This window comes from Chelonia mydas, chromosome 2 (genome assembly GCF_015237465.2).
Source record: "Chelonia mydas isolate rCheMyd1 chromosome 2, rCheMyd1.pri.v2, whole genome shotgun sequence".
Taxonomy (NCBI): Eukaryota; Metazoa; Chordata; order Testudines; family Cheloniidae; genus Chelonia; species Chelonia mydas.
In genome coordinates this window covers 63,874,697-63,899,279 of record NC_057850.1, presented here as the reverse complement: position 1 = coordinate 63,899,279, position 24,583 = coordinate 63,874,697, and the positions used below count along the sequence as shown (strand labels likewise).

At 42.0% G+C, this 24,583-nt stretch overlaps 1 protein-coding gene across 3 annotated transcripts in view; it reads right to left on the bottom strand.

Annotated features, from left to right (window-relative positions):
* The window catches only part of CA8 (carbonic anhydrase 8), a 49,615-nt gene extending 26,852 nt beyond the window's left edge, over positions 1–22,763 (bottom strand). Inside the window, exons 1-3 of one of the 3 annotated variants that reach the window (XR_006288513.1) lie at positions 22,457–22,727; positions 21,527–21,718; positions 16,988–17,112 (exon numbers count right to left, since the gene is read on the bottom strand). Coding sequence is in view for 2 of the 3 variants with exons in the window: in XM_007059462.4 (XP_007059524.3) it covers positions 16,988–17,112; positions 21,527–21,718; positions 22,457–22,664 (525 nt within the window). In the remaining variant the exon portion in view is untranslated. Of the gene's footprint in view, positions 1–16,987; positions 17,113–21,526; positions 21,719–22,456 lie in introns of all 3 variants that reach the window. The other 2 variants (XM_007059462.4, XM_037892566.2) reach the window with 2 other exon arrangements.
* Positions 22,764–24,583: the final 1,820 nt, after the last annotated feature.

Genomic DNA, 24,583 nt, shown 5'->3' with positions numbered 1-24,583 from the left:
TTGCCACAGGGCATCATGTTGTGGTTCCACCCACAACGTGATACAAAAGTGGAGGAGAGTGTATGAAGTAAAGGGAATCTTCACTTGCCCATTTGGAACTGATATGATGTTCCTTTTATAGCTTCTACAGTGCAAAGGGACCCTAGTGAAAGCTTAGGACAGGGGTTCTCAACTGGGGGGTCAGGATCCCTCAGGGGGTCATGAGGTTCTTATATGGGGGGGTCGCAAGCCATCAGCATCCACCCCTAATCCCACTTTGCCTCAGCATTTCTAATGGTGTTAAATATATTAAAAAGTGTTTTTAATGTATAAAGGGGGGGGTCACACTGAGAGGCTTGCTATGTGAAAGGGGTCACCAGTACAAAAGTTTGAGAACCACTGTCTTAGGATATGTCCCAGAAATGTATGTGAGATTAGAAAGGCAATAGAAGCTAGTAGAATGGTAATGTGTAATTTCAGCTACCCAAATACTGAGTAAACAATGTCACAGGAGGGCATGACTTGGAAAACAATTTCTTACTACCATAACCAATAGTTTGTGTGAGCGTTTAAAGGGGAGAAACTTGACTTACAGCTGAATTGTTATAAGAAGCAAGTGTGTTTCAGCCACTAAGACTGACCATAATATACAGTAATTAAGTTCCACATCCTCACAGGGGGATCATACCAAGGAATACTACCATGGCACTCAATTTCAAAATGGTGATTTTTTTTTAAAATAGGAAGTTAGTTATTAACAGCCTGAAGGGGAAAGTTAGGAAATTAAAATTCATAGAAGCAGTATAGAGGCTGTTTGAGAATATCTTAATGGCGAGACAGAAGGTCTGTGTAGCCCACAACACAAAAAGGAAGCAAAAAAGTGAACTAAACAAAAAAGCCTGTGTGGTTAAATGGCAAGGTGCAGGTGTTCAGCCAGGCTAAAAATATATCATTTCACCATGCAAATTCAGTCTGAGTGAAGCTAGGTGATAACTGAACAGAACATCAACTTTGGCCAGAACTTGCCTTCCCTCCTTAGTCCCTTCCACGAGCACAGAAGGCTTGATGGGAACTACCTTTTTGTTCTGTGTTTGTATAGCACCTAGCTCAATGGGGCCATGGTCCAGGACTGGGGCTTTAGGTGCTACCAGAGGACAAATAAATAATAGTGAAAGCAATGTGGGTCTGATTCCAGTGTGGCTCTGAGGAATAGGGTACAAGGATCTTGAGCTGAGCATCCACATCACCTGTACAGTTTTGTTCCACATGGGATACTTGCAGGCTGTTGAGGAGAGCTCTCGGTGAATGGACATGCACCTGGGATGCTAACAAAAGCTATGTAGTTTATCATTACAGGCTGGGCTTTTCAAACAAACTCCAGGGATGCTGATATTCCACTGAATTTTAACAGGAGTTGGGCACCTAACTCCCTTAGTCTCCTTTAAAAGCAGACAAAAATGGCTGCTATACAGAGAAGTGAATAGAACTTTGTGCCCACGTGACAGAGTGCTATCAGCAGCACGCTGAACACTGACAGTCTGGAGAAGGCTGCAGGTCCAGCTGAGGGCAATTATACACTTTCTGGAGGGCATTGTGAGCACTGGGCTAGCAAGGTAATTGGAGAGAACATGGGGGAGGAAACAGGAAGCAAGGGGCAGCTCAGGAGGAGGTCAGAAGGAAGCAAACAGTTTGCATGCGCTGCAGGGAAGCCTTCCCCGGCTGTAAGACTGCATTGCCTGGCATTACTATGCAAGAGAGGAGTAAATACACACCTTGGTATAAGATAAGCAGCCCAGGGTGTATGGCTGGCTGTGAAACTACCAGAGCTAGCTAGGCAAAGAGGTTCACTGGGTAGTAACAGAGGCACCCTGAGACAGCCCATCTTTGAAAACAATAATAAAGGTGATCCTGAGAAGTATGGACTGGAGAGCAGCATTTCAGTGCTAGGGAACATAGTTAACAAAAATCATTAGAGTTAGAAGGCACCTCAACAAGTATAATGGGGAAAAACCAGCACAACTTCTGCTAGGCTAAATGGTATCTCTCTAACCTGTCATAATTCACTGAATGAGAAAGAAGAACCATTGGATATAATTGACTTTGAAAGTCTAAGGTCTGGTGATACAAAGTCCCTCAGAATTAGTATGACTATTCATATGTTTATTTACTTGTATTGCGGTAGCCTTTACAGGCCCAGTTAATGATTGGGGCCCTATTGTGCTAGTTTCTGTAAACATACACAACAAAAAGATAGCCTCTGTCCAAAAGAGACAACAGGTGGGTACAATGAACAGATGTGAGGAGAGCACAAGGTAACAGTGAGATGCTGTTCAGCCAATTTCGTACCCACGGGGTGAGATGTAATTCTCAATCATGGACTAAAAACTAGCTAAGAGATAGAAAGCGTAGATTAGGAATAAATGGCCTGTTCTATAGCAAAAGGCTGGTAGTGGTGTAGCCCAAAACCAGCACTGACTAGTGTTGTTCAATTTATTTACTAGCAACCTCAAAGAAGGGTTGAAAATCTGCTGGCAACACAAAACGATGTAATTAGTCAATAAAGGGAAGGATTGCAAGGCACACACCAAAGGGCCTGAACAAAACTAGATGACGGCATGGCACACCTACAGCTGAAATTCAATTTATACGAGTGAAAGTGCAAGGAACAGCTGAAACTATCCATACACACGGTGATGGGTTCTGAAGTAGTTGTAACATTTGAGGAAAAGCTCTAGTGTCATTGTGGATAGTCCAGTTTGCTTAAGGAGTCAGAGTAACTAAGCTGTTAAGTTTGCTTAAGCAGTCAGAGTAACTAAGCTGTTAGGCTGTGTTAAGGAAGGGATAGAGAATTGAGACATTACATATAAATCAATGGTATGTCCTTATGCTGTACAGTAAATTCACACATGACAATCTCATCTCAAATAAGACATAGCAGAAATATTGACAGTCCTCTGAAGAACAGAATTAATAGCAGGAAGGGCTTCCATAGGGAGAAAGACTCTAAAGACTAGAACTATTTTTGGCAGGTTGGAAAGACAAGTAACAGAGTAACAGCCGTGTTAGTCTGTATTCGCAAAAAGAAAAGGAGTACTTGTGGCACCTTAGAGACTAACCAATTTATTTGAGCATGAGCTTTTGTGAGCTACAGCTCAGCTCACGAAAGCTCATGCTCAAATAAATTGGTTAGTCTCTAGGGTGCCAAAAGACAAGTAAGGATCAGAAATACAGAAAAGGCCAGCCAAGTTCTCCTCTTTACCCCACCTTACAATACAAGAAGGGATTAATTTTAGCAGAAATGCTTCATTTTAGGGCTGTCAAGCGATTAAAAATGTAATCACGATTAATCACGTGATTAAAAAAATTAATTGCGTGATTAATCGCGCTGTTAAACAATAATAGAAGACCATTTATTTAAATATTTTGGATGTTTTCTACATTTTCAAATATACTGATTTCAATTACAACACAGAATACAAAGTACAGTGCTCACTTTATATTTATTTTTGATTACAAGTATTTGCACTGTAAAAAAACAAAAGAAATATTATTTTTCAATTCATCTAATACAAGTACTGTAGTGCAATCTCTTTATCATGACATTTGATGACGGTTTCTGCTCGATAACAATAGAAAGCAGTGCGGACCAACACATGTTCATTTTCATTATTTGAGTCAGGCGCCACCAGCAGTAGGTTGATTTTCCTTTTATTGGTGGTTCAGGTTCTGTAGTTTCGACATCGGAGTGTTGCTCTTCAGTGATTTCTGAAAGCGTGCTCCACACCTCGTCCCGCTCAGATTTTGGAAGGCACTTCAGATTCTTAAACCTTGGGTCGAGTGCTGTAGCTTTCTTTAGAAATCTCACATTGGTACCTTCTTTGCGTTTTGTCAAATCTGCAGCGAAAGTGTTCTTAAAATGAACAACATGTGCTGGGTCATCATCTGAGACTGTTACAACATGAAATATATGGCAGAAGTTGGATAAAACAGAGAAGGGGGCATACAATTCTCCCCCAAGGAGTTTAGTCACAAGTTTAATTAAAGAAGAAAAGGAGTACTTGTGGCACCTTAGAGACTAACCAATTTATTTGAGCATGAGTTTAATTAATGCATTATTTTTTTAAATGAGTGTCATCAGCATGGAAGCATGTCCTCTGAAATGGTGGCCGAAGCATGAAGGGGCATATGAATGTTTAGCATGTCTGGCACGTAAACATCTTTCAATGCCAGCTACAAAAGTGCCATGCAAATGCCTGTTCTCACTTTCTGGTGACACTGTAAATAAGAAGAGTGCAGCTTTACCTCCTGTAAATGTAAAATAACTTATTTGTCTTAGCGATTGGCTGAACAAGAAGTAGGACTGGGTGGACTTGTAGGCTCTGAAGTTTTACATTGTTTTGGTTTTGAGTGCAGTTATATAACAATAAAAAAATCTTTACATTTGTAAGTTGCACTTTCACAACAAAGAGATTGCACCTCAGTACTTGGATAAGGTGAATTGAAAAATACTATTTCTTTTGTTTATCATTTTTACAGTGCAAATATTTATAATGAAAAATAATATACACTTTGATTTCAATTACAGAATACAATATATATGAAAATATTGAAAAACATCCAAAATATTTAATAAATTTAAATTGGTATTCTATTGTTTAACAGTGCAATTAAAACTGCGATTAATCAGGATTAATTTTTTTGAGTTAACAGCGATTAATCAACAGCGCTACTTCATTTCCATTGTGCATGAGGTCAGGAAACAGGGAGGCCACACAGGGAGTCTCTGATGGACACAGAGATGAATGCTGAGCAGCTCTCTCAACACCGATGAAAGTGGCAAGATGTGACCTTGAGCTACCTGCATGTAATGCAGTAAGCCACAGCTGCCACTGCAGGCCATGGGCTTTAGTAGCTCCTGTGGCCAAGCTGCAAGGTTCTCCTCTCTTTGCCTTGGTTTACAGGGAGAAGGACCTGATCCTTCGCAAAATCTTTTAAGTTCCCCACACACAAAACCCTTTTACTCCGATTTTGCATAGCAGACCAAAATATCACTGTAATAATCAATATGATTAACAGGCAGGGCTCACTGCCATAGAGTACTGTGGGGGCAAACAGCTCAGTATGATTGGTAGAGGAACTAAGAGAAGTTTGTGCAGTTAGGCCACCAAAGGTAACAATACAAGGGTCTTGTGTCAGGTCATATGTTTTTCACTAGTTATGGGAGGAATAAATTTCACCCCCACAATTGTATAATTAGGGGTGCATTATAAGTAAATTATTGTGTGTTCCTTTAGTGAAGAGGTTGGACCATGATAATTCATTCAATTCGTTTCATTTGAATATTCCTGTTTGTGAACAGATCATGATTTTACCAAACATATGTGCTATTTGTGAATAAGTATTTCATTTATTCAACCAGCCCTATAGTTGGTTGAATTATATTTTGTGAATAATATTCAAATTTTGGCATTTTTCATCAAATAATTATATGCATTTTCAATGGTACAGGACCTAAATAGAGGACCTAAATGTATTTTTAAACTTAGCTACTGGGGTGGAGAGGCAGGAGAATTGAGGGTTCCTAAGATGAGCTATGCACCAAATTTGTGCAAATCTAATTTTATTCCTGTTTACAAGGACAAACTCCACTATTTTCAGGTTTTCAACTTTTCACCTTGAGTGTGCAGGAGATACAATGGAAACAGGAATCATCCCAAAATGAAAACTGTTTCCACCCTTAATAAATATTCTATATAGTAACAAAAGAAGAAAAAAGCAAATATGTCATTACTTGGCTCCCGATTGTTGGCTTTTGGTACCAAACCCTTCACCAGGAACTTGAAATGTTGTGTAAATCCCTTGGTCAGATTTATAGGCCAGATTCTTTGCTGTGCCAAGTTTCTGCCCACGTGAAAGATACAGCACCCTTGGAGCTGCTCTAATCTGTGCCAGCTGATAACAGTACTCAAGGTTCTGCACTTCAGCTGGAGACAGCCGAAGCACAGTGCACTCCAGGCTGGCCTCCCACTACCTCTAAGTTAGGATGACTAGGAGGGGGGGGTGTGGGAAAGATGAGGATTTCTGTAAAAGTCTCTCCACTCTGTTTTTGCTATGTCTTGCTGGTTCATGTGTATGCGTGTGTGTGTGTGTGTGTTGATATATTATTTTTAAGCTTTGAGAGACCAAAACCTGGCAAGAGGACTGGATTAATATAAATGATTATTAATGCATACAAGTTTACTGCGTCTTGTGGAAGAGTTAACTATATTGTGTGCTATCAGAGCCACCAGTTTTCTAAGCTTCAAAGAAAACATGGAGAGGTGTGATTTAAGAGAGTAATTCTGGAAAATTTATTCATACGACCAGCTTCCCAAATGAAATCAGTGGGCCTAAGGTAACTGGCATTAATTTCCAGGGATTTAAAACCAGACTATTCACCTAAGGAAGGATTAGTCATTTAAACAAGGGCTGCAGGACGGGGGCTCTTAATCTCACTGATTTTATTTTTATACATAGATTTATCTAATGAAGGCAGAATAACAAAATGATCACTCCCATCTGATTTATTTCATTTTTACAGATAATTGGTTTGATATTTGCTGTAAGGTGACCAGAGGTTCTTCCTAAATGGATGACAGTAACAGCAAGAGTAGGTTATTTTCCAAACATAATCTTCATTTCTCTCCAATGAGCAGTTATACTTAAATAATACACACTTCAAGGAAGCTCAGAACAATTTTCTGCTCAATACTGCCCATGTTTCCAACAATAATAATCTTCATTGTGTATCTTTAATAGCCTGCTGTTGAATTGCAGTTTTACATGCTGCATTAGTATTGTGTAATGACTTTTCTCTGAGATAGTCTGTGATTAAGGTACTAGATTGGGACTCAGGAGAATGGTCTGTCTATATAGATACTTATTAGAGCTGGTTGAAACTCAGAATTTTAAATCCATGAGGAATTCTGACATTTCAAAATTTCCATTCATCCTAAATCATAATGAAAAGACGTTTTCCACAAAGTGGGAAAATTTTCATTTCAGAAATATCTAAATGATCTTACGAAAATGTTTCATTTTGACTTTATTATTTTGACTATATTACAGTATGTTATATTGAACTTCATACAGCATAAAAGTTGAAACAATAATGTTGAAATGAAGTGCTTTGGCCATATGGAAACTAAAGATTTTGACTTTACCCAAATAAAATGTTTCGATAATTTTTGGTCAAAAATGTCAATGAAATCGATACATTCCCACAAAACATTTCAATTTAATCAAATCAGCATTTTCCAAAGGAAAACTCTTCCACTGGAAAAAAAAATGTTACCGACTCTAGTATTTATGTATCTAGATACTGTAGTATCTGAGTGCCTCAGCAGTTTCTGAGCAGTTTCTGAGCATCTATGAATCTGGGTTCTGTTGCCATTTAGTTAGTCATTTGACAGACATTCTGTAAGACACTGGCCAAGTCATTTAGCCAATTTTCCATCTATACACTGGGGATAATAGTGCTTCCATGCCTTGCACTTCCATAGAGATGCCATGAATGCAGTCCCTGCTCTCCACCTTCAGTGCTCCCCCTAGGATGGTGCAGTTCCAGATCAGCCTTTACTACACACTGTGGCTAAGTGCAACAGCCTAGCCCTAAGTGAATACAACAAGATTTGGTCCTAGTGTGTTGGCCTTCTAGGCAAAAACTAGCCCTCAACCACAGACCTCTTCCATGTCTTGCTACTCATTTCCTTCTACCAAACATTCCCTGCGTGTCATTTCTTACCCAAAAGGGTATCTTGCTTTCTGGCTGATTTATCTGTAGTGGGGACCTTCCATTTCTTAAATGCATACCAGAATCCTTTGTACTGGTAACAGTGGTGCTTCAGAGGAACTATTGCAGTAACCAGCACAAAAGATTCTCAGGTGTGCATGAGACTCAAGAGCATCTGCTGCACGATTGGGCAAAAACAGGAAAATCCCTGGAAAAGGGAGCAGATGGGCAATGAGCTGTTTGGGATTAGCCTGCTGGTGACTTTTCTCTTAAATGGTGGTGGCTGAGTAGTATCTTGTATGTCTTCCCAGCATCACCCCTGGATTAAATTGTAGTTTTTGCTCACAAAGAAGGCCCCAGACACATTCAACATAAGTGCATCAATACCCTTCTTTCAAAGAGCTGGAAGAAGCAATTCTCCCTACATCCGACTATATCAAAGCCATGCCGGCCTGCTAGCATATCAACCATTAATGCAGCTGGTGTGCCGTATGAATCAACACTGCAATACTGTACATAGTTGTTAGATATATTCTTTGCAAAGTATAAACTATGTGTGACTGAGCAAAGCCATAAGCACTCGGTGTTCATGTTGGTGAATTACCTAGAATCAAAGTACAATTTAGGGACTGTGAGTGATCATTTGGATCAAATTATCTGTCAACAACAATAACAAATCTCATGATGAAAGAGCTTAGCAACTGGTAACAAAGCTATTTCAGGAATCATATGCTGCTCATATTACTTTTAAAATTATGGCAATGATTTATTTCATTTTGTCAGTTTCTCTTTGGTCTACTGAGAGGGGGAGAGAGGGTTTCCAGTTTTGCACAACAGCCAAAAACAAAACACAAACTAGTAAATAAGGGGAAAATCTGAAGTTCATACTAAGTGAAAAACTGCTGGAAAATACTTTTTTTGCAGAGCTTCAGCTAGATTCAACCCCCAGTGTAACTCCAGTGATGACTCTGGAGTTGTACCAGGAATCAGCCTGATTCATAAAGTGTGTGTAAGGGGTACATATTATAATTATACCTGTATTCTATATAAGAGGTAAAATAGTGTATTTCTTTTTCACTAGTGATGGTTTGAATCTGGATCCGGTTGTGAATAAAAGAATAGTTGTTAGTCATAAAAAACACTAAACACTACTTACGTTACTAGTCAACAATGATGCTAGACTGAACAGTCATTTAGTTATTTGACTATTAAGTTAATATTCTATTAGGGAACTTTATTAAAAATACTTCTTAAAAATTATAAGCAGAAAAACCTAAAATTTAAAATTAAAATAGCAGAATTAAGTTTTGTTAAAGCACTCTGAGCCAACTCCTGCTTGTAAAAAGTGAAATTCACCCCCTTATTTTGAGATCGTAAATGGATCTTAAGCAATTCATAGGCTTTGTGCTGCCCCTCTGCAAAGAAGTGAATTCCATCCTTTACAAGCAGGAAATCAATGAGATCATTGAGGTGAATGAGATGTAGGCCTGTGTTTAAAACATTCCCATTTGAGTTTATGGCCCAGATCATAGTCACATTAAAGTTAATGGCAAAACTCCCACTGATTTCAATGGTGCAAGATTGGTGCCTAATCTCAGAAAAAGTGTTGTTAATATGGGCCTGCTTGCCTTACTCCTCTCACCAGACTCAAAGAGGTTGACGGGTGTATTTGTGTGAGGTAAAGGGAGTAGGATTTGTGTGTGCATGGAGAGGAGTAGAGATTGCCGACCCTGTGTTACAATTACATGTATTTTGTTTGTGTTTGCTTTGGTTTATCAAGCAAATTTACAAATGAGGCAATAAATCATTGAATAAAATAAACAGCACAAAGGCCTCTGAACTACATATTTAGGGTAACCATATTTCCCTATGCTGAATACGGAATACCTGGTAAAATTACTCATATTCAAGCGAACTCAATGGCAATCAGAACTATGCAGTACAAATGTTCAAATTAACATCAAGATGTCTGAGCCCCTGTCAAAAAGAAATACTGCCAGGAGTGAAAGTAACTTAAAAGACTTACCGGTATGCTGGAGTCCTGAGCGGGGGTGTGGCCTCAACCAGAAGAGGCGTGGCCTCAACCGGAAGAGGCTGGGCCTTTAAATCAAGATTTAAAGGCCCTGGGGCTCCGGCTGTGTCTGGGAGCCCCAGGGCCTTTAGATCACCCAGAACTACCAGCTGCAGAGGCAGCTGGTAGCCCCGGGGCTCAGGGGCGAATTAAAGGGCCCAGGGCTCCTGCCGCCACGGAGCTCTGAGCCCTTTAAATCACTTCAGGAGCCCTGCCGCCGCTACCCTGGGGCTCCAGCAGCGGGGCTTGGGCCGTGCTTTAAAGGGCCTGGGGCTCCCCTCAGTGGCAGGTGCATCGGGCCCTTTAAATCCCCGCCCAAGCCCACCTGCCGGAGCTCCAGTGGCACTTTAAAGAGCACAGGGCTCCCTGCAGCGGCTGGAACCCGGCCCTTTAAATCACGGCCGGGGAAGCCAGTCCGGTCCGGCACGGCGTACTGGCTCTTGCTGGTATGTCGTACCGGACCGTACCAGTTTACTTTCACCTCTGAATACTGCATAGTTGGATTCTTGTTATTTATCTTCTTATCTTTAAGGCTTTAGGGTTCACACAGGGAGAGGTAACACACATACACACTCATGTACACCTCCCTCACACGAGGGTGGGGGGTGACCGACTGACCCGACCCTCCCTGCCCGGCGCTCTCCATTCTCCATGGCTCGCTGGGCCCCCAAAATGGACCCGCCTCTCCTGGTACATGGCGCCACATCTCCCAAGGCAACTCATGGGGGGGCACGCGGGGTCACATGCTTCCTCTCCCCAGATTTCTCCTAGGGTTCACACCAGGATGTGTCCAGCAGCAACCTTTCGGCACTGTGCCATAGGGAAGGGACAGGAGCTGCTTCCAGCCGCAGGGGCAGGAGGGGGGAAGGGATGACCTGGACTGGGTCTTCACAGAGCTCATCTCTTCTCTCCACCTCGCTCCCCTGTGGTTGGAAGCAGCTTGTTCCTTCCTGCCCACACAGCGTTGAAAGGCAGCTAACACCTCCAGGCTGCTGCTGGCTACTGACATAACCTAGCCGCCTCCTGTCCCCCAGCTACAGCGTGGGCAGGGAGGGCTTAAGCCCTATGGCTGCATTGTGCACCAGAGCCCAGGGAACCTGACTGCAGGGGCTTCAGCTAACCCGGCCAGAGAGGTGGCTCAGCAGAGGAGAGTGACTAGGGGATAGAGCAGCAGCCCTGCACTCCCTGTGGGGAAGGACCCAGGGCAGGGGTGGAGGGGGAACAGGTAAAGAGGGTGCTAAGCCCCTGCCGCAGGGCCTGCTGTGGAGCCTGCAGGTCTAGGGTGTGAACAGGCTGGAAATCGCTTTCCCACACACACACTCCAGAGCTTAGCTGAGGGACGGAGAGGCTTCCCCATGCCAGCTCTGTGCAGGGGGTTTGGTCCATGCAGGGCTTGGCTCCTCCTGGCCAGCGCCCCAGGCCGGAGGGTCTTGGGCTTTCCTGGGGGGGCCTGCCCAGCCAGAGGCAGTGGGGGAAGGAAGGAGCCTGCTGGCCAGGCTGCTGATGAGCTGAGCGCTCCAACCAGGGGCTGGTTCTCTGCACACTGCTGGGAACAGGATGCATCCCGCATGGGCGGGAGGGGATATGGAGGAGCAGTGGGGCTGGGGGGTGTGAAATGGCAAATCAAGGAGAAGACAGCAAGGGGGGAACGCGTAAAGGGCTGATGGTTGGGTAGCAGAGGCTGACGCTTGGCACCTTCCCACACTCACCAGTTATCACAGTGTGCAGCCAGTGCTGGCCGGAAATGGGATGGGGGTGGGGAGGGGCGGGGCCCTGATGACCAAGAGCCAGCATGCAACAGGGGCTGTGCTGACAGACCAGCATGGGGAGCAGCCAGCCCCACCACCAGCCTTGTACACCCACCCCCACTGGACCTCCCCCCAGCTCACTGCTGGTGGGCGGGCGGATGGTGATCAAAGATCCAGCCAGCAGCAGGACCCGCCAGTACTGATGGGGGCAGGGGAGACAAAAAATATGGGATAATTTGTCTTTTTTTAAGAAAAAGTTGGGACACCTGCAGGAGGGCTTAAATATGGGACTGTCCCTTTAAAAACAGAATGTCTGGTCACCCTATACATATATGCCAAATAAGGGGTGAATTTCACTCAAGGGCTTGTCTACATTACAATAAAACACTCACAGATGGCCCATGTCAGTTGACTTGGGCTTATAGGGCCTCAGATGTGGAGCTACAAAACTGCAGTATAGTCATTTGGGCTCAGGCTGGAGATTGGGCTCTGGGACCCACCCCGCTCAGGGTCCCAGAACCCAGGCTCCAGCATCAGCCCAAACATCTCTACTGCAATTTTATAGCCCTGCAGCCCAAGCCCAAGCCGACTGACATGAGCCATCCACAGGTGTTTTATTGCAGTGTAGACATACCAAAGGTTAGCAGAATTTGGTCCAAAAATGCTTTAACAAAACCTAATTCAGACATTTTAAGATTAATGTAAAGTTCAGTATAAACCTGTGCATTAGAGGCATGGAATTTTTTCCCACAGAAATGAAAGAGGGCAGATTGGTACAGTCTATATATCTGATTTGAAAGCTGTGCTCATTAAAAAAATCCAAAGAACCAAACACTATGTATTACTAAACAGATGCTGAAGATGCTTGAGGGAGAGAAATGTAATATCATAATTTTAGTCTGAAGCCATAAAATAGTACTTTGTCTCAATTAAATACTTAAGATGGCATCATTTCAGATGAGCAAAAGAATATCTAATTGTTTCATTTAGACTGGGTGAGTTTTACGTATTTATTACAGCACTTTTAGTGATAGTTATTGTCATGATGAAAAATACTACAGAATAAATGAGTTTGTTTTATATTACATTACTCAAAAGACTATTCTATTTTATTTTATTTTTTACTTTTGTTTGGCTTTGCTGTTCAAAACTCATTCGGACTCTGCAGGCAACTGTGAGGTTTTGTGGGTTTTTTTTAATTGAAAATTTATGACAGCAAAAGGGAAGGTTTTTCTCTTCCTCTACATCTTGGAAAGGCTTGGAAATGATTTGCAGCTTATTCCCTTCCACTGATAGCTTGCACAAGGTTGGAAAAAACATACTGCAGCTGGCTAGTAATGTGTGCACAGAACAAGCTAACATCAGCCAATATTTTAAAGGGATGGATTCTACAGAATTCTCCACTCTGCTCCCAGTCAAGCTGCTAGCATTGTGAGGACCCATTTTTGACCAGTGTCAGTTTTATTTTATAGCAGCTTCCTGTGTTTGACTCTAAAAATTAGTTGTTCTTTTAGGGTTAAATTGTGCTGTTTGGCCCAGTCCTGAGCAAGTACAAGTGCGTAAGCTACGCCATCCTCGGACAAGTTCAGGGACATACTAGGACATTCAGAGACACCTCTCAGGCACAATTCCCTCCATACTTCTCCCTTGCTCCAGTAGGGTGGTAATTTGCTGTCGGCCTATATCAGCAGTAAATTGCTAACCTCCATCCCTGCACCAGGCAAGAAGTAGGAGGGGGAGAATCAAGGTTCCACACATTCGCCACCCCTTCCTTCCCATTCCCCACTCACCTTCTGGAGGGGGTGAAGAGTAAGGAGGTTCAGCACCCACTTACTCGTTCATCTCCACACTCAAGGCTTGGGTAGTTCATGCACAGGTAGAAGCGTAGCTTTTACTCCCTTTTCTCCCCTGTATAGGTGTGTACTCCATGTCACAATCTAGCCTTTGTATCTTTCAAGGAAATGGAACTAGACCCTAATCTTCTATTGTTGAGCTCTTTATCAAACATGTAGCATCAGCAGCCTGAGAGAGTAAAGTATCCCTGAGTGTGCTCAGTAGAATACTGCATATGATTTCTGAGGAAGCCTGTATGAAATACCTCCTCCCAGTCTTTGGCTGCAAGGGAAGGTTGGGCATTGTATTTCTTTGCAGGAACAAAGGGAGGAGGATTGTGAACAGCATGTACAGTACATATTTTAAAAGGTGTTACAATGTTTACATTAGACTGCAGTTTGCCGCTTTGCCTGCAGTTTGCTGCTTTGTCTGGCTTTTCTTGGTTATTGCAACTAAAAGTGTTTCAATTAAAATGATAACAAATATATTAAAGTCAACATTTTGACTTCTTCCCTTACGGAAGCTGAAAAAACAAGACTTTACCAAATTTCTGATAATAATAAAAATAACAATGAACTTAGCCTCTGAGTCACATAAACAGCCGTTTTATTAAAACAACATTGTAAATGATCTCAAGTATTCGTCCCAGAGGTCACAGTACAAGCCTAATTTGCTAATCTATTTAGCCATGAACAGTAATGTCCTAACCCTGTACAAGATTCCAAGATGTCTAGTTAGAAAATAATAGATTGTTACACTTAGAGATACAGGATATTGCTTAATTTCTAGCTAATAGTTATGATATCAAGGGTAAAGAACCAGAGGAAGGAACTATACAGTAATCCTCTTCCAAACATTGAGAAGTAACATTCCTTTCTAAAGTCAGACTTTACAAGGGTTGTTACACTGATATTCTGTAGCTGTTCTGTAATAGCTGGCCCAGTTTATTAATGTCAGGGTGTATAGGATGGTTCCTATATCATAGAGTCATAATTCAAGATCAAACTGCTGCTCTGATCGTAAATACAGAGAGCCAGATACTCATATCAGCTATATCAGTTGAAATCCAGAGTTACTACGTTGGCTTCAATGGAATTACTCGGGATTTTAATGGAATAATAGCGATTACAGTGTGGTCCCAGTTTGGTGTGTTGCTAAAAGATTTAGTAAAAACCATGCAGTTTTGTTTATCATTCGTTCAAACACTTGGTTTGTGTCCTCCTGAAGGTCTTATCATCCAATGCTTTTTATTATCAGTGACAGAAATGTATTTTGGGTTTCTAAGGCAAAAATCAGCAGTTGGGGCAGATATTCTCTTCTAGCAGAAAAGCCAGGCACAGCTATCAAGGGCCTGATTCTCAGGCTTGCATTTACACATACACACTACAGGACGAGAACACACACTCCACAGATGGGTATGAAACTGGATTGACACCTATCACTACCCATTACTGTACACATTAAATTACTGTTACCTACCAACCTGCTGAAAATGAGGCCCTAAAATACATACTACGACCACCAGCTCCCGCACAAAAAGATGCCAGTGTAACAGGCAAGAATATAGCTTTAACGATCAAAGTGACTGTTCTTGATAAAAGTGATCTGTGGAAATCCCCGGAATGAAGACAGTGGTTAGAATCCTGTGTTCTGTAAGCTGTGACATAGATTATACTATTGAAGGAACATATATATTTGTCATGAGCACCTACTTTCACCCTCCTCAAGTTTTACAGTATGATATTTGGACAAAATTTAGCTGCCCTGTATGCCTAAGACTAGAAAACTCACAGGTAGAAGGGGAACATGGAGCAGAAATTTTCTACAGAGAATGTGGTTCCTCCACCATCTCAATCTCCCCGAAAGACATGCAAAGAAGTCAATCTACAGGCTGTCAAAGCAGGATAGTATGGGAATAAGGGACATGGGGTTACAGCCTGTATATCTGTCTGTACATGACTTCTAACCCCAGAATGGTAACTTTCCCCAAGAGAAGAGTAATCTACTTGGGGACCTGTGTGTAAGGCTGCACATTTATGCTGCTTTTACAATGTATTTTAAATAGATAAATAAGTCTTAACTTCCAGCCATTAGACCTACCCTACTGTCACCAGTAGCCAAGATCCTAGGATCAGAACTTAACCAAAAACAGCTTTGATGCAAGAGATGAGGTGGAAGCCAGCCTGCTCTTCTATAGATCTATATACACACTTCTGTGCTAACTGTAATGAAATCTTGGTTTGACATCCCTCACTTTGTCAGGCATTTTTAGTACAGCTGTCATGCTGCCCTTAAAGGAGGCTTATCATGGGTTCCCATAGAGGCTGATCAGATCTGCTGGCTAATCCCTGGACCTTTTTCATGGTTTGCCTCCATGCTGACCCTTTTTTACATACTGATTTATTTTTTAAATGGACATTAACTTACTGGGGGCAGGTTTGCTTTATATTGCATCAGTTGCCCACCATCACAAAGGGCCACTGAAATTGCTTTGGCATGGAGATTCATCTATACAGGGTCCAGTAAAAGGTGGTGTAGAAGCTGTTACTTTGGCCCTACATTACCTGGTGAGTCCCCCATGTAGGGGTAACTTTCCTGAAGCCAATTCTGCAGTGGACTGATGCAAAGCAGTCAAAGCAGAGGCCAAGATATGACCAATGTTCCTAATCCAGTTATTTAAGCTACGCATTAAACCTGCACCTATTCCACAACTCCATGTGGATTTTTATATTTATTTTTAAAATAAATGCTGATTTTTATCCTTTTTCTTTTAAAAAGTTCTATTCCAGCAGGGTGGGATCCATGTGTAACCAGCCAGTAACAAATGCCCAAGCACTTGAAGAGGAGAGCATAAATGGATAGGAAATTCCATTTCAAGCTTCTAAGGGATTATGATAAATAGCAAGGCAAAACTAATTTTAAAACCTCTGGAAAAAGGCATGAAAGTCTCCTTATAATACAAAAGATGAAGTGCACAGTAAATGAAAATACTGGAATGATCTTCTGCAGCACAGTTGCAATGGTGGAACATGAAGCTGAGTATCTGTGGAACAGCTCAAATTTTAAGATTGCAGTACACCTTTACCCTTCTTTCCAAAGCTGAACTTCAGTCCATGCTATGATTATATATAAGAATTTCATATATTCTCCACTTTTCAGATGTCTAAAGCTTTTCATGAACAATTTGTTTATGCTTTTTTTAAACAAGTTTACCCCAAATTATTATTTTCCATGGAAAGGCTTCCAGCAGCTATTTTCCCCCAACTATAGCTATTAGTCAAGGTGACATAGGAAGTGTTGAAATAGCAGATCTTGTTAGAATGCTAATATTATTAAGACAGAAGTTAATAGTTCTGCAAGTTAACTTTATGGCCAATTAATCATGCAATACGATGTATGCTAGAGGCACATTACTAAAGACGCAAATCTCAATTTACTGGCACTAAAGCACATTTCAGCAGACGGTATTTTCGAAGGAAAAATGCGGAGCAAAAAGAAATGCTGTTTTGAACTACCAGGTTATCAAGCAATGATTTAACATCTTGTGCATAGAGCAGGTGTTTTTCAATACGATGTCACTCTTACCTCCATGGGAAAAGCTTTAAAATTAACAGTGTGTTCAGAGCCACGCTGGTTTTCTCTCCCCCAGTGAAACTGAACATCATGTAGTTCAAATTCATGTCCCCGAGGTAATGGCCCACCTACTAACACTGGAAAAGAACACAAATGAAGACATACTTAGTTTTCCAACCAAACAAGCTGCTGAGTACATTGTCCACAAACAACTGGGAGATTGTTGCAAACTTCTGTATACTTCTGTATAAATATCTATAAGATAGAGATATTTCTCTATCTTAGAGAAAATGGGAGCAAAGCTAACATACCTGCTGCCTTTTCTCCTGTATTACTACGCATCTGCAGAATCCCAATTCATTCTCAGTTATATAAGGCTATGAAAATGGTATTATCCGGCATTCTGAGTTTTGCAAGGTGGAACAGCTAGTCATATTGCAAGATAAAAGCATTGTATGCTTATCACTCCAAAGAGTGAATACGTTTATAGACTGATAGTCAAACAGTAGCTCTGTGTTCTAACCAGATGATGCAGTTTCCTTCTGGTGTCAAACTGCATAATTGCCTCATAGCTGTACAAATGCCTCGCCTGTATCACCTGTGTTTATTGTGCGGAAATTGGTCATGAAACTCTGGCATTCTTGGCTGCCAGTGTTTTGTAAGATAATGATATTTTGATAGACACCACCTGCCAGGCTTGTGAGATACAGGTTGCCCTTGTGTTCTGTGAGCTCGTAATAAATAATCTTAAGATTCAATATCAACACTATACTATATTTACTTAAAGTAAACCACTAGGAAGATGCTTCACAGTATTCTAGACTGCCAGAATATTCTTATTGCTGTTTCCAAAAGCCACAGTTGTGAATGTGGGATAATGCCTTAAAATTAAACAACAAAAAGACCCATCCCCCAGTCATAGGAGATGGAAAGCAGTATAAATTATAACTTGAACATTTGACATTGATCTATCTTTTTGCAAAGGGATATACACATAGGTATACATATCTGAAGCCAAACTTTGGCCCTCACTTCCATCCATGCCAGAGTTTGGTCCAATGAGTCCTGAAGCTGCTTAGGACCAAATATTGCCCTCAGATACATGCTTAAAACTCTTCACGGAAGTCAACAGGAGTAATGTTCTCATATACAAGGGCAGATTTGGAGCTTAGAGTGCTTACAGGTCTGCTTCAAAGCTCAAACTCTAATCTCTCACTGTCTTCAATAGACTTTGCATCGGACCCTCTTTGACCAGTAAATTAGTGAAAATTAAATAGTTTTTTGTTGCATTATGCTGGGCTTTATGCAATAAAGGATCCACAATCTTAAATAATTTTATCTATGTTAAATAAATACAATCTCATTTTCAGCTTGGAGCACCAGCTATGGTGAAATACTACTAACACACAATATTATCATATTGAACTGTTTGCCAAAAGAATTGTAACATATCAGAGGTAAAACTCACCAATTAAGATTTCTACTATAAGTTACAACAAAGGACAAAGTCACCCATACTGATTAGTATGTCTTCCACATCGACAGAACATAAAGCTTTGATGCTCTTTGCTAAGCATCATCACAGTTACAAAGTCTTTCAGTTGTAAGATAGCAGGACTGTCCTAAAGTGCATGTGTAGATTCAAATTTGCATCTTATATTCCTCTTAACTATATCACTATTGACAAAGCACTACATTGTTAATGTGATAAACATTGAGGAAACCAACATGTCCAGAATACAGCAAAATCTGACAATGTGTTATATTAATATTATATCTTTAGTAACACAGATTTTTTTTTGTGAAAGGAAGTATTATTCCCATTATGTGTGTGTAACTGGAAGTGCTCTCTACTGTAATATTGTTTTGGATCTACAGGACCATCACCAAACCTATCTATGAGGTTTAATTCATGATACTCATCCCATGTTAAGAGTATTTATTGTCAGTGCATAGAACATATTCATAAGCACTTTGCCTCTCTGCAATGTGCGATTCCCTACCAGAAAATCATTCTGAAACTGTCTGTCCTTGTAGAGTATACTTGACATCCATTGTGGTCAAAGGAGAAGTGTTTCTGCTAGTAGAATACCCTTGAAAATATTTTGAAATATTCAAGAAGGCTCTCAATCATATCTATTCTACTCCATTATAAAGTCAGTCATGCTTCCTCCATCTTATATATCATACATGCACAGTGCCGAAACTGGATGCAACCTGTAAAATGTTTACAAAGTCAAATGAAGAGTCTGAATGTATGTTCTGAATTAAAGATCAAAAGAACCATCATTAATGATAGCTCTATAGATGACAACAATATGTGCACTGTGCAATGATACAACTGAAAAACATATAGTCTGAAATGGAATAACCATTGATTTTAATATATATTTTAGTCATCTACTTTATATATTTGTAGGCTTTTCTATGGCTACTTCTCTATGTATAGGGGAACCTCTCATACATTAATTGGCCATATTTTCAGAAGTGCTCAGTGCTCAGCAGCTCCCATTTATTATATATTAAATAGCTGGCTGAATAGATTTGTCTTCACAGCACCCTGTGAGGTGGCAAGCTGTGGGAGCTGCAGCAGGATCGTAGGTCTGGCCAGTTTAGTGAACTGGACACAGAGGTGTTCTGTTGTCGTTGGTCTTTAAGCTTAAGGGAGCTTATTAACTCCTTCTTCCCCCTCCTGGAGGCAGAAGACATACACCTGTAATGAAACATCTATCCTGATTTTACAGGTGGAGAACAGGGCACAGAGAGATTAAGTGACAGGAAATCTGTGGCAGACCTAGGAACAGAAGATGGGACTTGACTGAGACTGCCAGCTTATAGTTGGGCACTATCATTCTGAATTCCCGTTGGTGACCTAGAGGTGACTGTACTGCTTTTCAAGGACCTCATATCCAGACATGTATTACTTTTTAATTCTCTGTAAAAATCCCCCAACAGAAGTTCCCAAACTATGGCCCATGTACCACTGATGGCCCCCAGAACACTTGCTGTGGTGAACTGACTGGTCACATTGTGCAAGTTTTCATCCTTGTTAAAATATGGTAAACACCATACTTTCTGAACATTAACATTAATCCTTAGTGCTAGCTTGACAGACTAAAGTTCATCTCAAAGATATACATTGCACACCTGTTTCTCCTTCCACTATACAAATCTGCCACCTATATTATTGGTTTGATGAAAATAAACATCACAGGCCAGATCCTGAGCCCTTGCTCTGACCTCTTTGCACTAACAGAGCAGCTGGGGACACTGTTCCCTCTAAGCTGTGCATGTGTGCGCATGCACACAGATCCTAAACACCACGTGCACAAAAATGTGCACAGAAGCACAACAATTTGCACAGAAGAAATATTTTGTGCACACAGCCTGTCAAAAATTTGCACAGAAGAATTTTTTTGCACACATGGCCTGTCAAAAATTAGAGGGCATTGGCTGGGGATTCCCCCAGCACAGGTGAATAACCAGCTGGCATAGAGCTGGCTCTGCACCACCCTTCCCAGACTGCTTTGAGTAGGTGGCATGTCAGGCAGAACAAAGCATGGCTGGAAGGCCTTGGGCTCTAGCAATCTTGTGCTTCATAACAGCCTCTACAAGGCTGTTACCAGACAGCACAGTTCTGAGACTCCTCTAACTTTATACAGGGTCTGAACTGGGTCCTATCTACCACAGGACTGGAAGGCCACAAAGGATTGCTTCTCTCCACCTTCCCTCCTGACTTTTAAGTCCTGCACTGAGCATAGCTCAACCAGACCCAACGTTCTGATCACAGAATTCTACATCCAGGATTTCAACTTTCAGTTAAGCTGGAAATCGTGTTTTTATTGCTTTCTATTATTTTTATTGGTAAATACTGACCCTTTAAAATTGAAGGCCCATCAACATCCTAAGTATAATTCAAGCATCTTATCCTAAATGAACCATCAAGGTCCACAGTTATCCATATAATGCATCATCAAAAGCCATGGAAGTCAATGGAAAACTCCTGTTGATTTCCATAGACTTTGGATCAGGTCCACAGTTTCTGTCAGCCATACATATAAAATACAGTTTGGGTTCCACAACATCGTAGTTATATTCTGGACAATTTCTAAACTTCAGACACTGTTGGCTCAAGCGAATTAGGTCACACCATCATAAGCGGAAATTTTGAACAATGCTGCATGCTGTGAACCAGGCTGGCATCAGCAAACTTTCTTGACATAAGGATTAATTATTAGATTTCTAACAGCAGCAAACTTTCTTGACATAAGGATTAATTATTAGATTTCTAAGAGCTTCACAAAAAATGAATGTCCAGTTTTGGACCATAACAATCCTGCTACCCACAAGGCTCACTCCTGCTTCCATTAAAGTCAGTGGCAAAACTCCTATTGACTAAAATGATGCAGGATTTGGATCATAGCCCATTTATAGAAGTGAATGTTCTTTCTCATTTCAGTTACTGTGTAGAGAATATTGCTTAAGATAATCTAAACTTTATCATCCATTTTATTGTGTTGGAAAAAAAATGTAAACAATGATTAAGCATACCTGATTTTGACTTAAGGACAATTTGAATGGAATGCCCATCATTAATTACTTCACAGTCACGGCAAACAACATAGTTTGGTGATAAACGTACTTCTAGTAGTGAGGGGTCATATTTGGCTTCTCTTGAATTCAAGTTAATAGGAGACTGGTATTCTCCATTAGCATCAGGAAAGATCAAACCCCACTCGACTCCTAAAAATAAAATGAAAAACTATCATGTGGAAATAAAATATGACTGCTTTTCGTGAAGGACATGCAGCTTTAACCTTTACATACATGCAAAAATATATCATTGAAGAGACCCCTTCACTTAAAGGGACACTGTCAAAAAAATGCCGCAAACGAACTAATTCTTTTACCTCTGTTACTAATAGCATCTTCGATAGTTCAACATGAATGAATGCATTTTTAAAATCCCATTGGCTACTCATAATTTATTATCAGTTTGCCTTTTTTGCATTTCTCTGAACTTGGACAATGAAATCAACTAAATCAGTTCTACTTTGTTTTATAGTTGGTTTCACTATCAGGTTCTTAGTGCTGCAGGGTCTGGATTTTAAACGCAGCAGAGGAATATTTATTTATTTTAAAATACCTGATTTCTCCTGTTAGGTTTTTGTTTGTTTGTTTGTTTAATGGGGAAAATATTTCTATTGGCCTGATGTTGCATAAAAGGGTGTTTGTACCAAATATGGATTTGGGGACAAATGAAAGTTGACAGTGCCCCTTGACACCATGATCTCAGCTTCGATATTACCCTGAAAGTTTAGCTACTAAAGAGGAGACGATGTGATGATGGGCTGCATGTCACTGTACTCTGCCCTTTCCATAGGTGAAACGTCCCTTTCTCCCCCACACAATGAAACTTCTCCCTCCTTCAGCCCCAGCCAGCAGCACGGGGAGCTCGTTGCCTTCCCACCCTCTCCTTACCTTCCTCGTAGCCCCACTCCAAAGCCTCCTCCTTCTGCGGGAAGGACTCGGGTTTCTCAATGAAGCTCTTGTCAGCCATGGGCAGCGCCTCCACACCTCCTGTGTCCCTCGGAGCGTCCCGGGGTGTCCCTCTCTGAGCGGGGCTGCCTTGCGGAAGCCTGTTCGCTTCGGGCGGGAGAGGGGGGTTAGTGTGCCGCGCTCTGGGCATGTGTGCGTGTGTCCCTCTGCGCTGTGCGTGTCAAGCAGTGGCTGGAGGTTTGGTTTGCAGAGCAGCCGGTGTGTGTCTTTCTGTGGCATACACATAGCACGCGGGGGGTGGGGAGGGGGCGGGTTGTGGGACTGTAACACTCTGTGTAACTCTCAGAGGTGATTAGACAGATTAAATCTCTGGATACTCTATACGGAGACGTCCTGGAGACACAGTTGTGAGGACAATAGTGGAGAGAAAGTCGAGAGAGAGAGACTATAGCCTGAGTAGACAGACAGGTAGGTACTACACAGGCATACTGGTGCTATAAACGGAGAGGGCTGATACTGTTGATAGTATCTGTCCCTGTGTCCGTCTGTCTGTCGATGCTGCAAGCAGGATTATACTGCAGGTAGATTTAGTTAATGCAGAACCGCCAGGGAGTGTGTGTTGGGGCTGTACTGAAGCCATCCCATGGGCAGCAGCTCACAGGCAGATATGAGATCAGAAGTGAACTCTTGCCAGACGCAATGGGCTTAAATTGCAGCGAGGGCCCTTTAGGTTGGACATTAGGAAAAACCTCCTAACTGTCAGGGTAGTTAAGGGCTGGAATAAATTGCCTAGGGAGGTTGTGAATTTCTGTCACTGGAGGTTTTTAAGAACACATTAGATAAACACCAGTCAGGAATGGTCTAGTTATTATGTAGTCCTGCCTTGAGTGCAGGGGGCTGAACTAGAGGACTACTTGAGGTCCTTTCCAGTCCTACACTTCTCTGATTCTTACCTTACTCTGATCACAGGTCTTCTCCCCGTAGCCCCCCACCTCTGTCCCCCCTCGCCACCTCTGTTTCCTCCTCATTCTTTCTTCCCCCTCATACCTGTAAATATCCTCACAATCTCAACTGCCCCTAACCAGAGTTGGATTAAGGCAGCTGAGGATCCTAGACACACCCACTCAGAGAACCCCAGAAGTGGCCCCACTCCATCCCACATGATTCTGCCCCTACTTAGATTAGAAACTCCTTGGGACAAGGTCTTTTTGTTCTATGTTTTTCCAGCACCTATCACAGCAGGGTCCTCCTCCTAGCTGCGATGATAATAAAAACAATAAATAATCGTAATACTTGTGTTGGTGATGAAAGGGGCCTTCAAATAGGCTGATGGGGCCGACTGCCTGTTCGTAAGCCCCTGCTACTGCTGCTTTTCAGGGGGACTGGGGCCTCCTTGTTCCCTAGTCCAGTGTTCCCCATACTTGGGTAGGCTGGGTGCATCCAGGCGGGGGGAGGCCTCAGCCCTTCCCACCCCAGCAGAGTGCTTACTTCTGGGCAGCATACAGTTGGAGGGAGGTCCCTCCCCATAAACAGGACACACACACCTGATCCAGGTGTGGCAAGCAGCCTCCTCACAGGGCCCGGCACCAAGAGCAGCCTGTGGAGGTGATAGCCTTCAGCTCTGGTGGGGGGGAAGTGAACCAGTCTCATCACAGGGCTCCCTGCTTCAGAGGGTATAAAGATAAAAAGTGATCCAGACAGTTGCACAAGCTGCACCAGTGGCAATTGGGTAGGAGGGAGCCCAACAGTGGCAGTCAGGGCTCCCATCTCCACCTAGAGAGGGCAGAAGCAGTTAGGAAGTTCCCCCAGCCACCTGTAGCTAAGTAGCTGTGGCAGCTGGGAGCCCCCACTCCCCATACACACACTCCATCCTCAGTCACTCAAAGGAGGCAGCAGCTCCTAACCAGATGGTTATGTTACTGATGTCATCATATTGCTCCTAGAGCGAGTTGTGCCTCTTGGTGAACCTGGGCCTTCCCCAGTTTACCTGTAATGCCTATGATTACTGGGCAGTAACAAGAGTAAAAGTTAATGTCAGTCTTGGATTGCTATTGCAGGAGAGGAAGGAATAGGTTGGAAAAGGGGTCCCAAAATACAACAATAAATCAA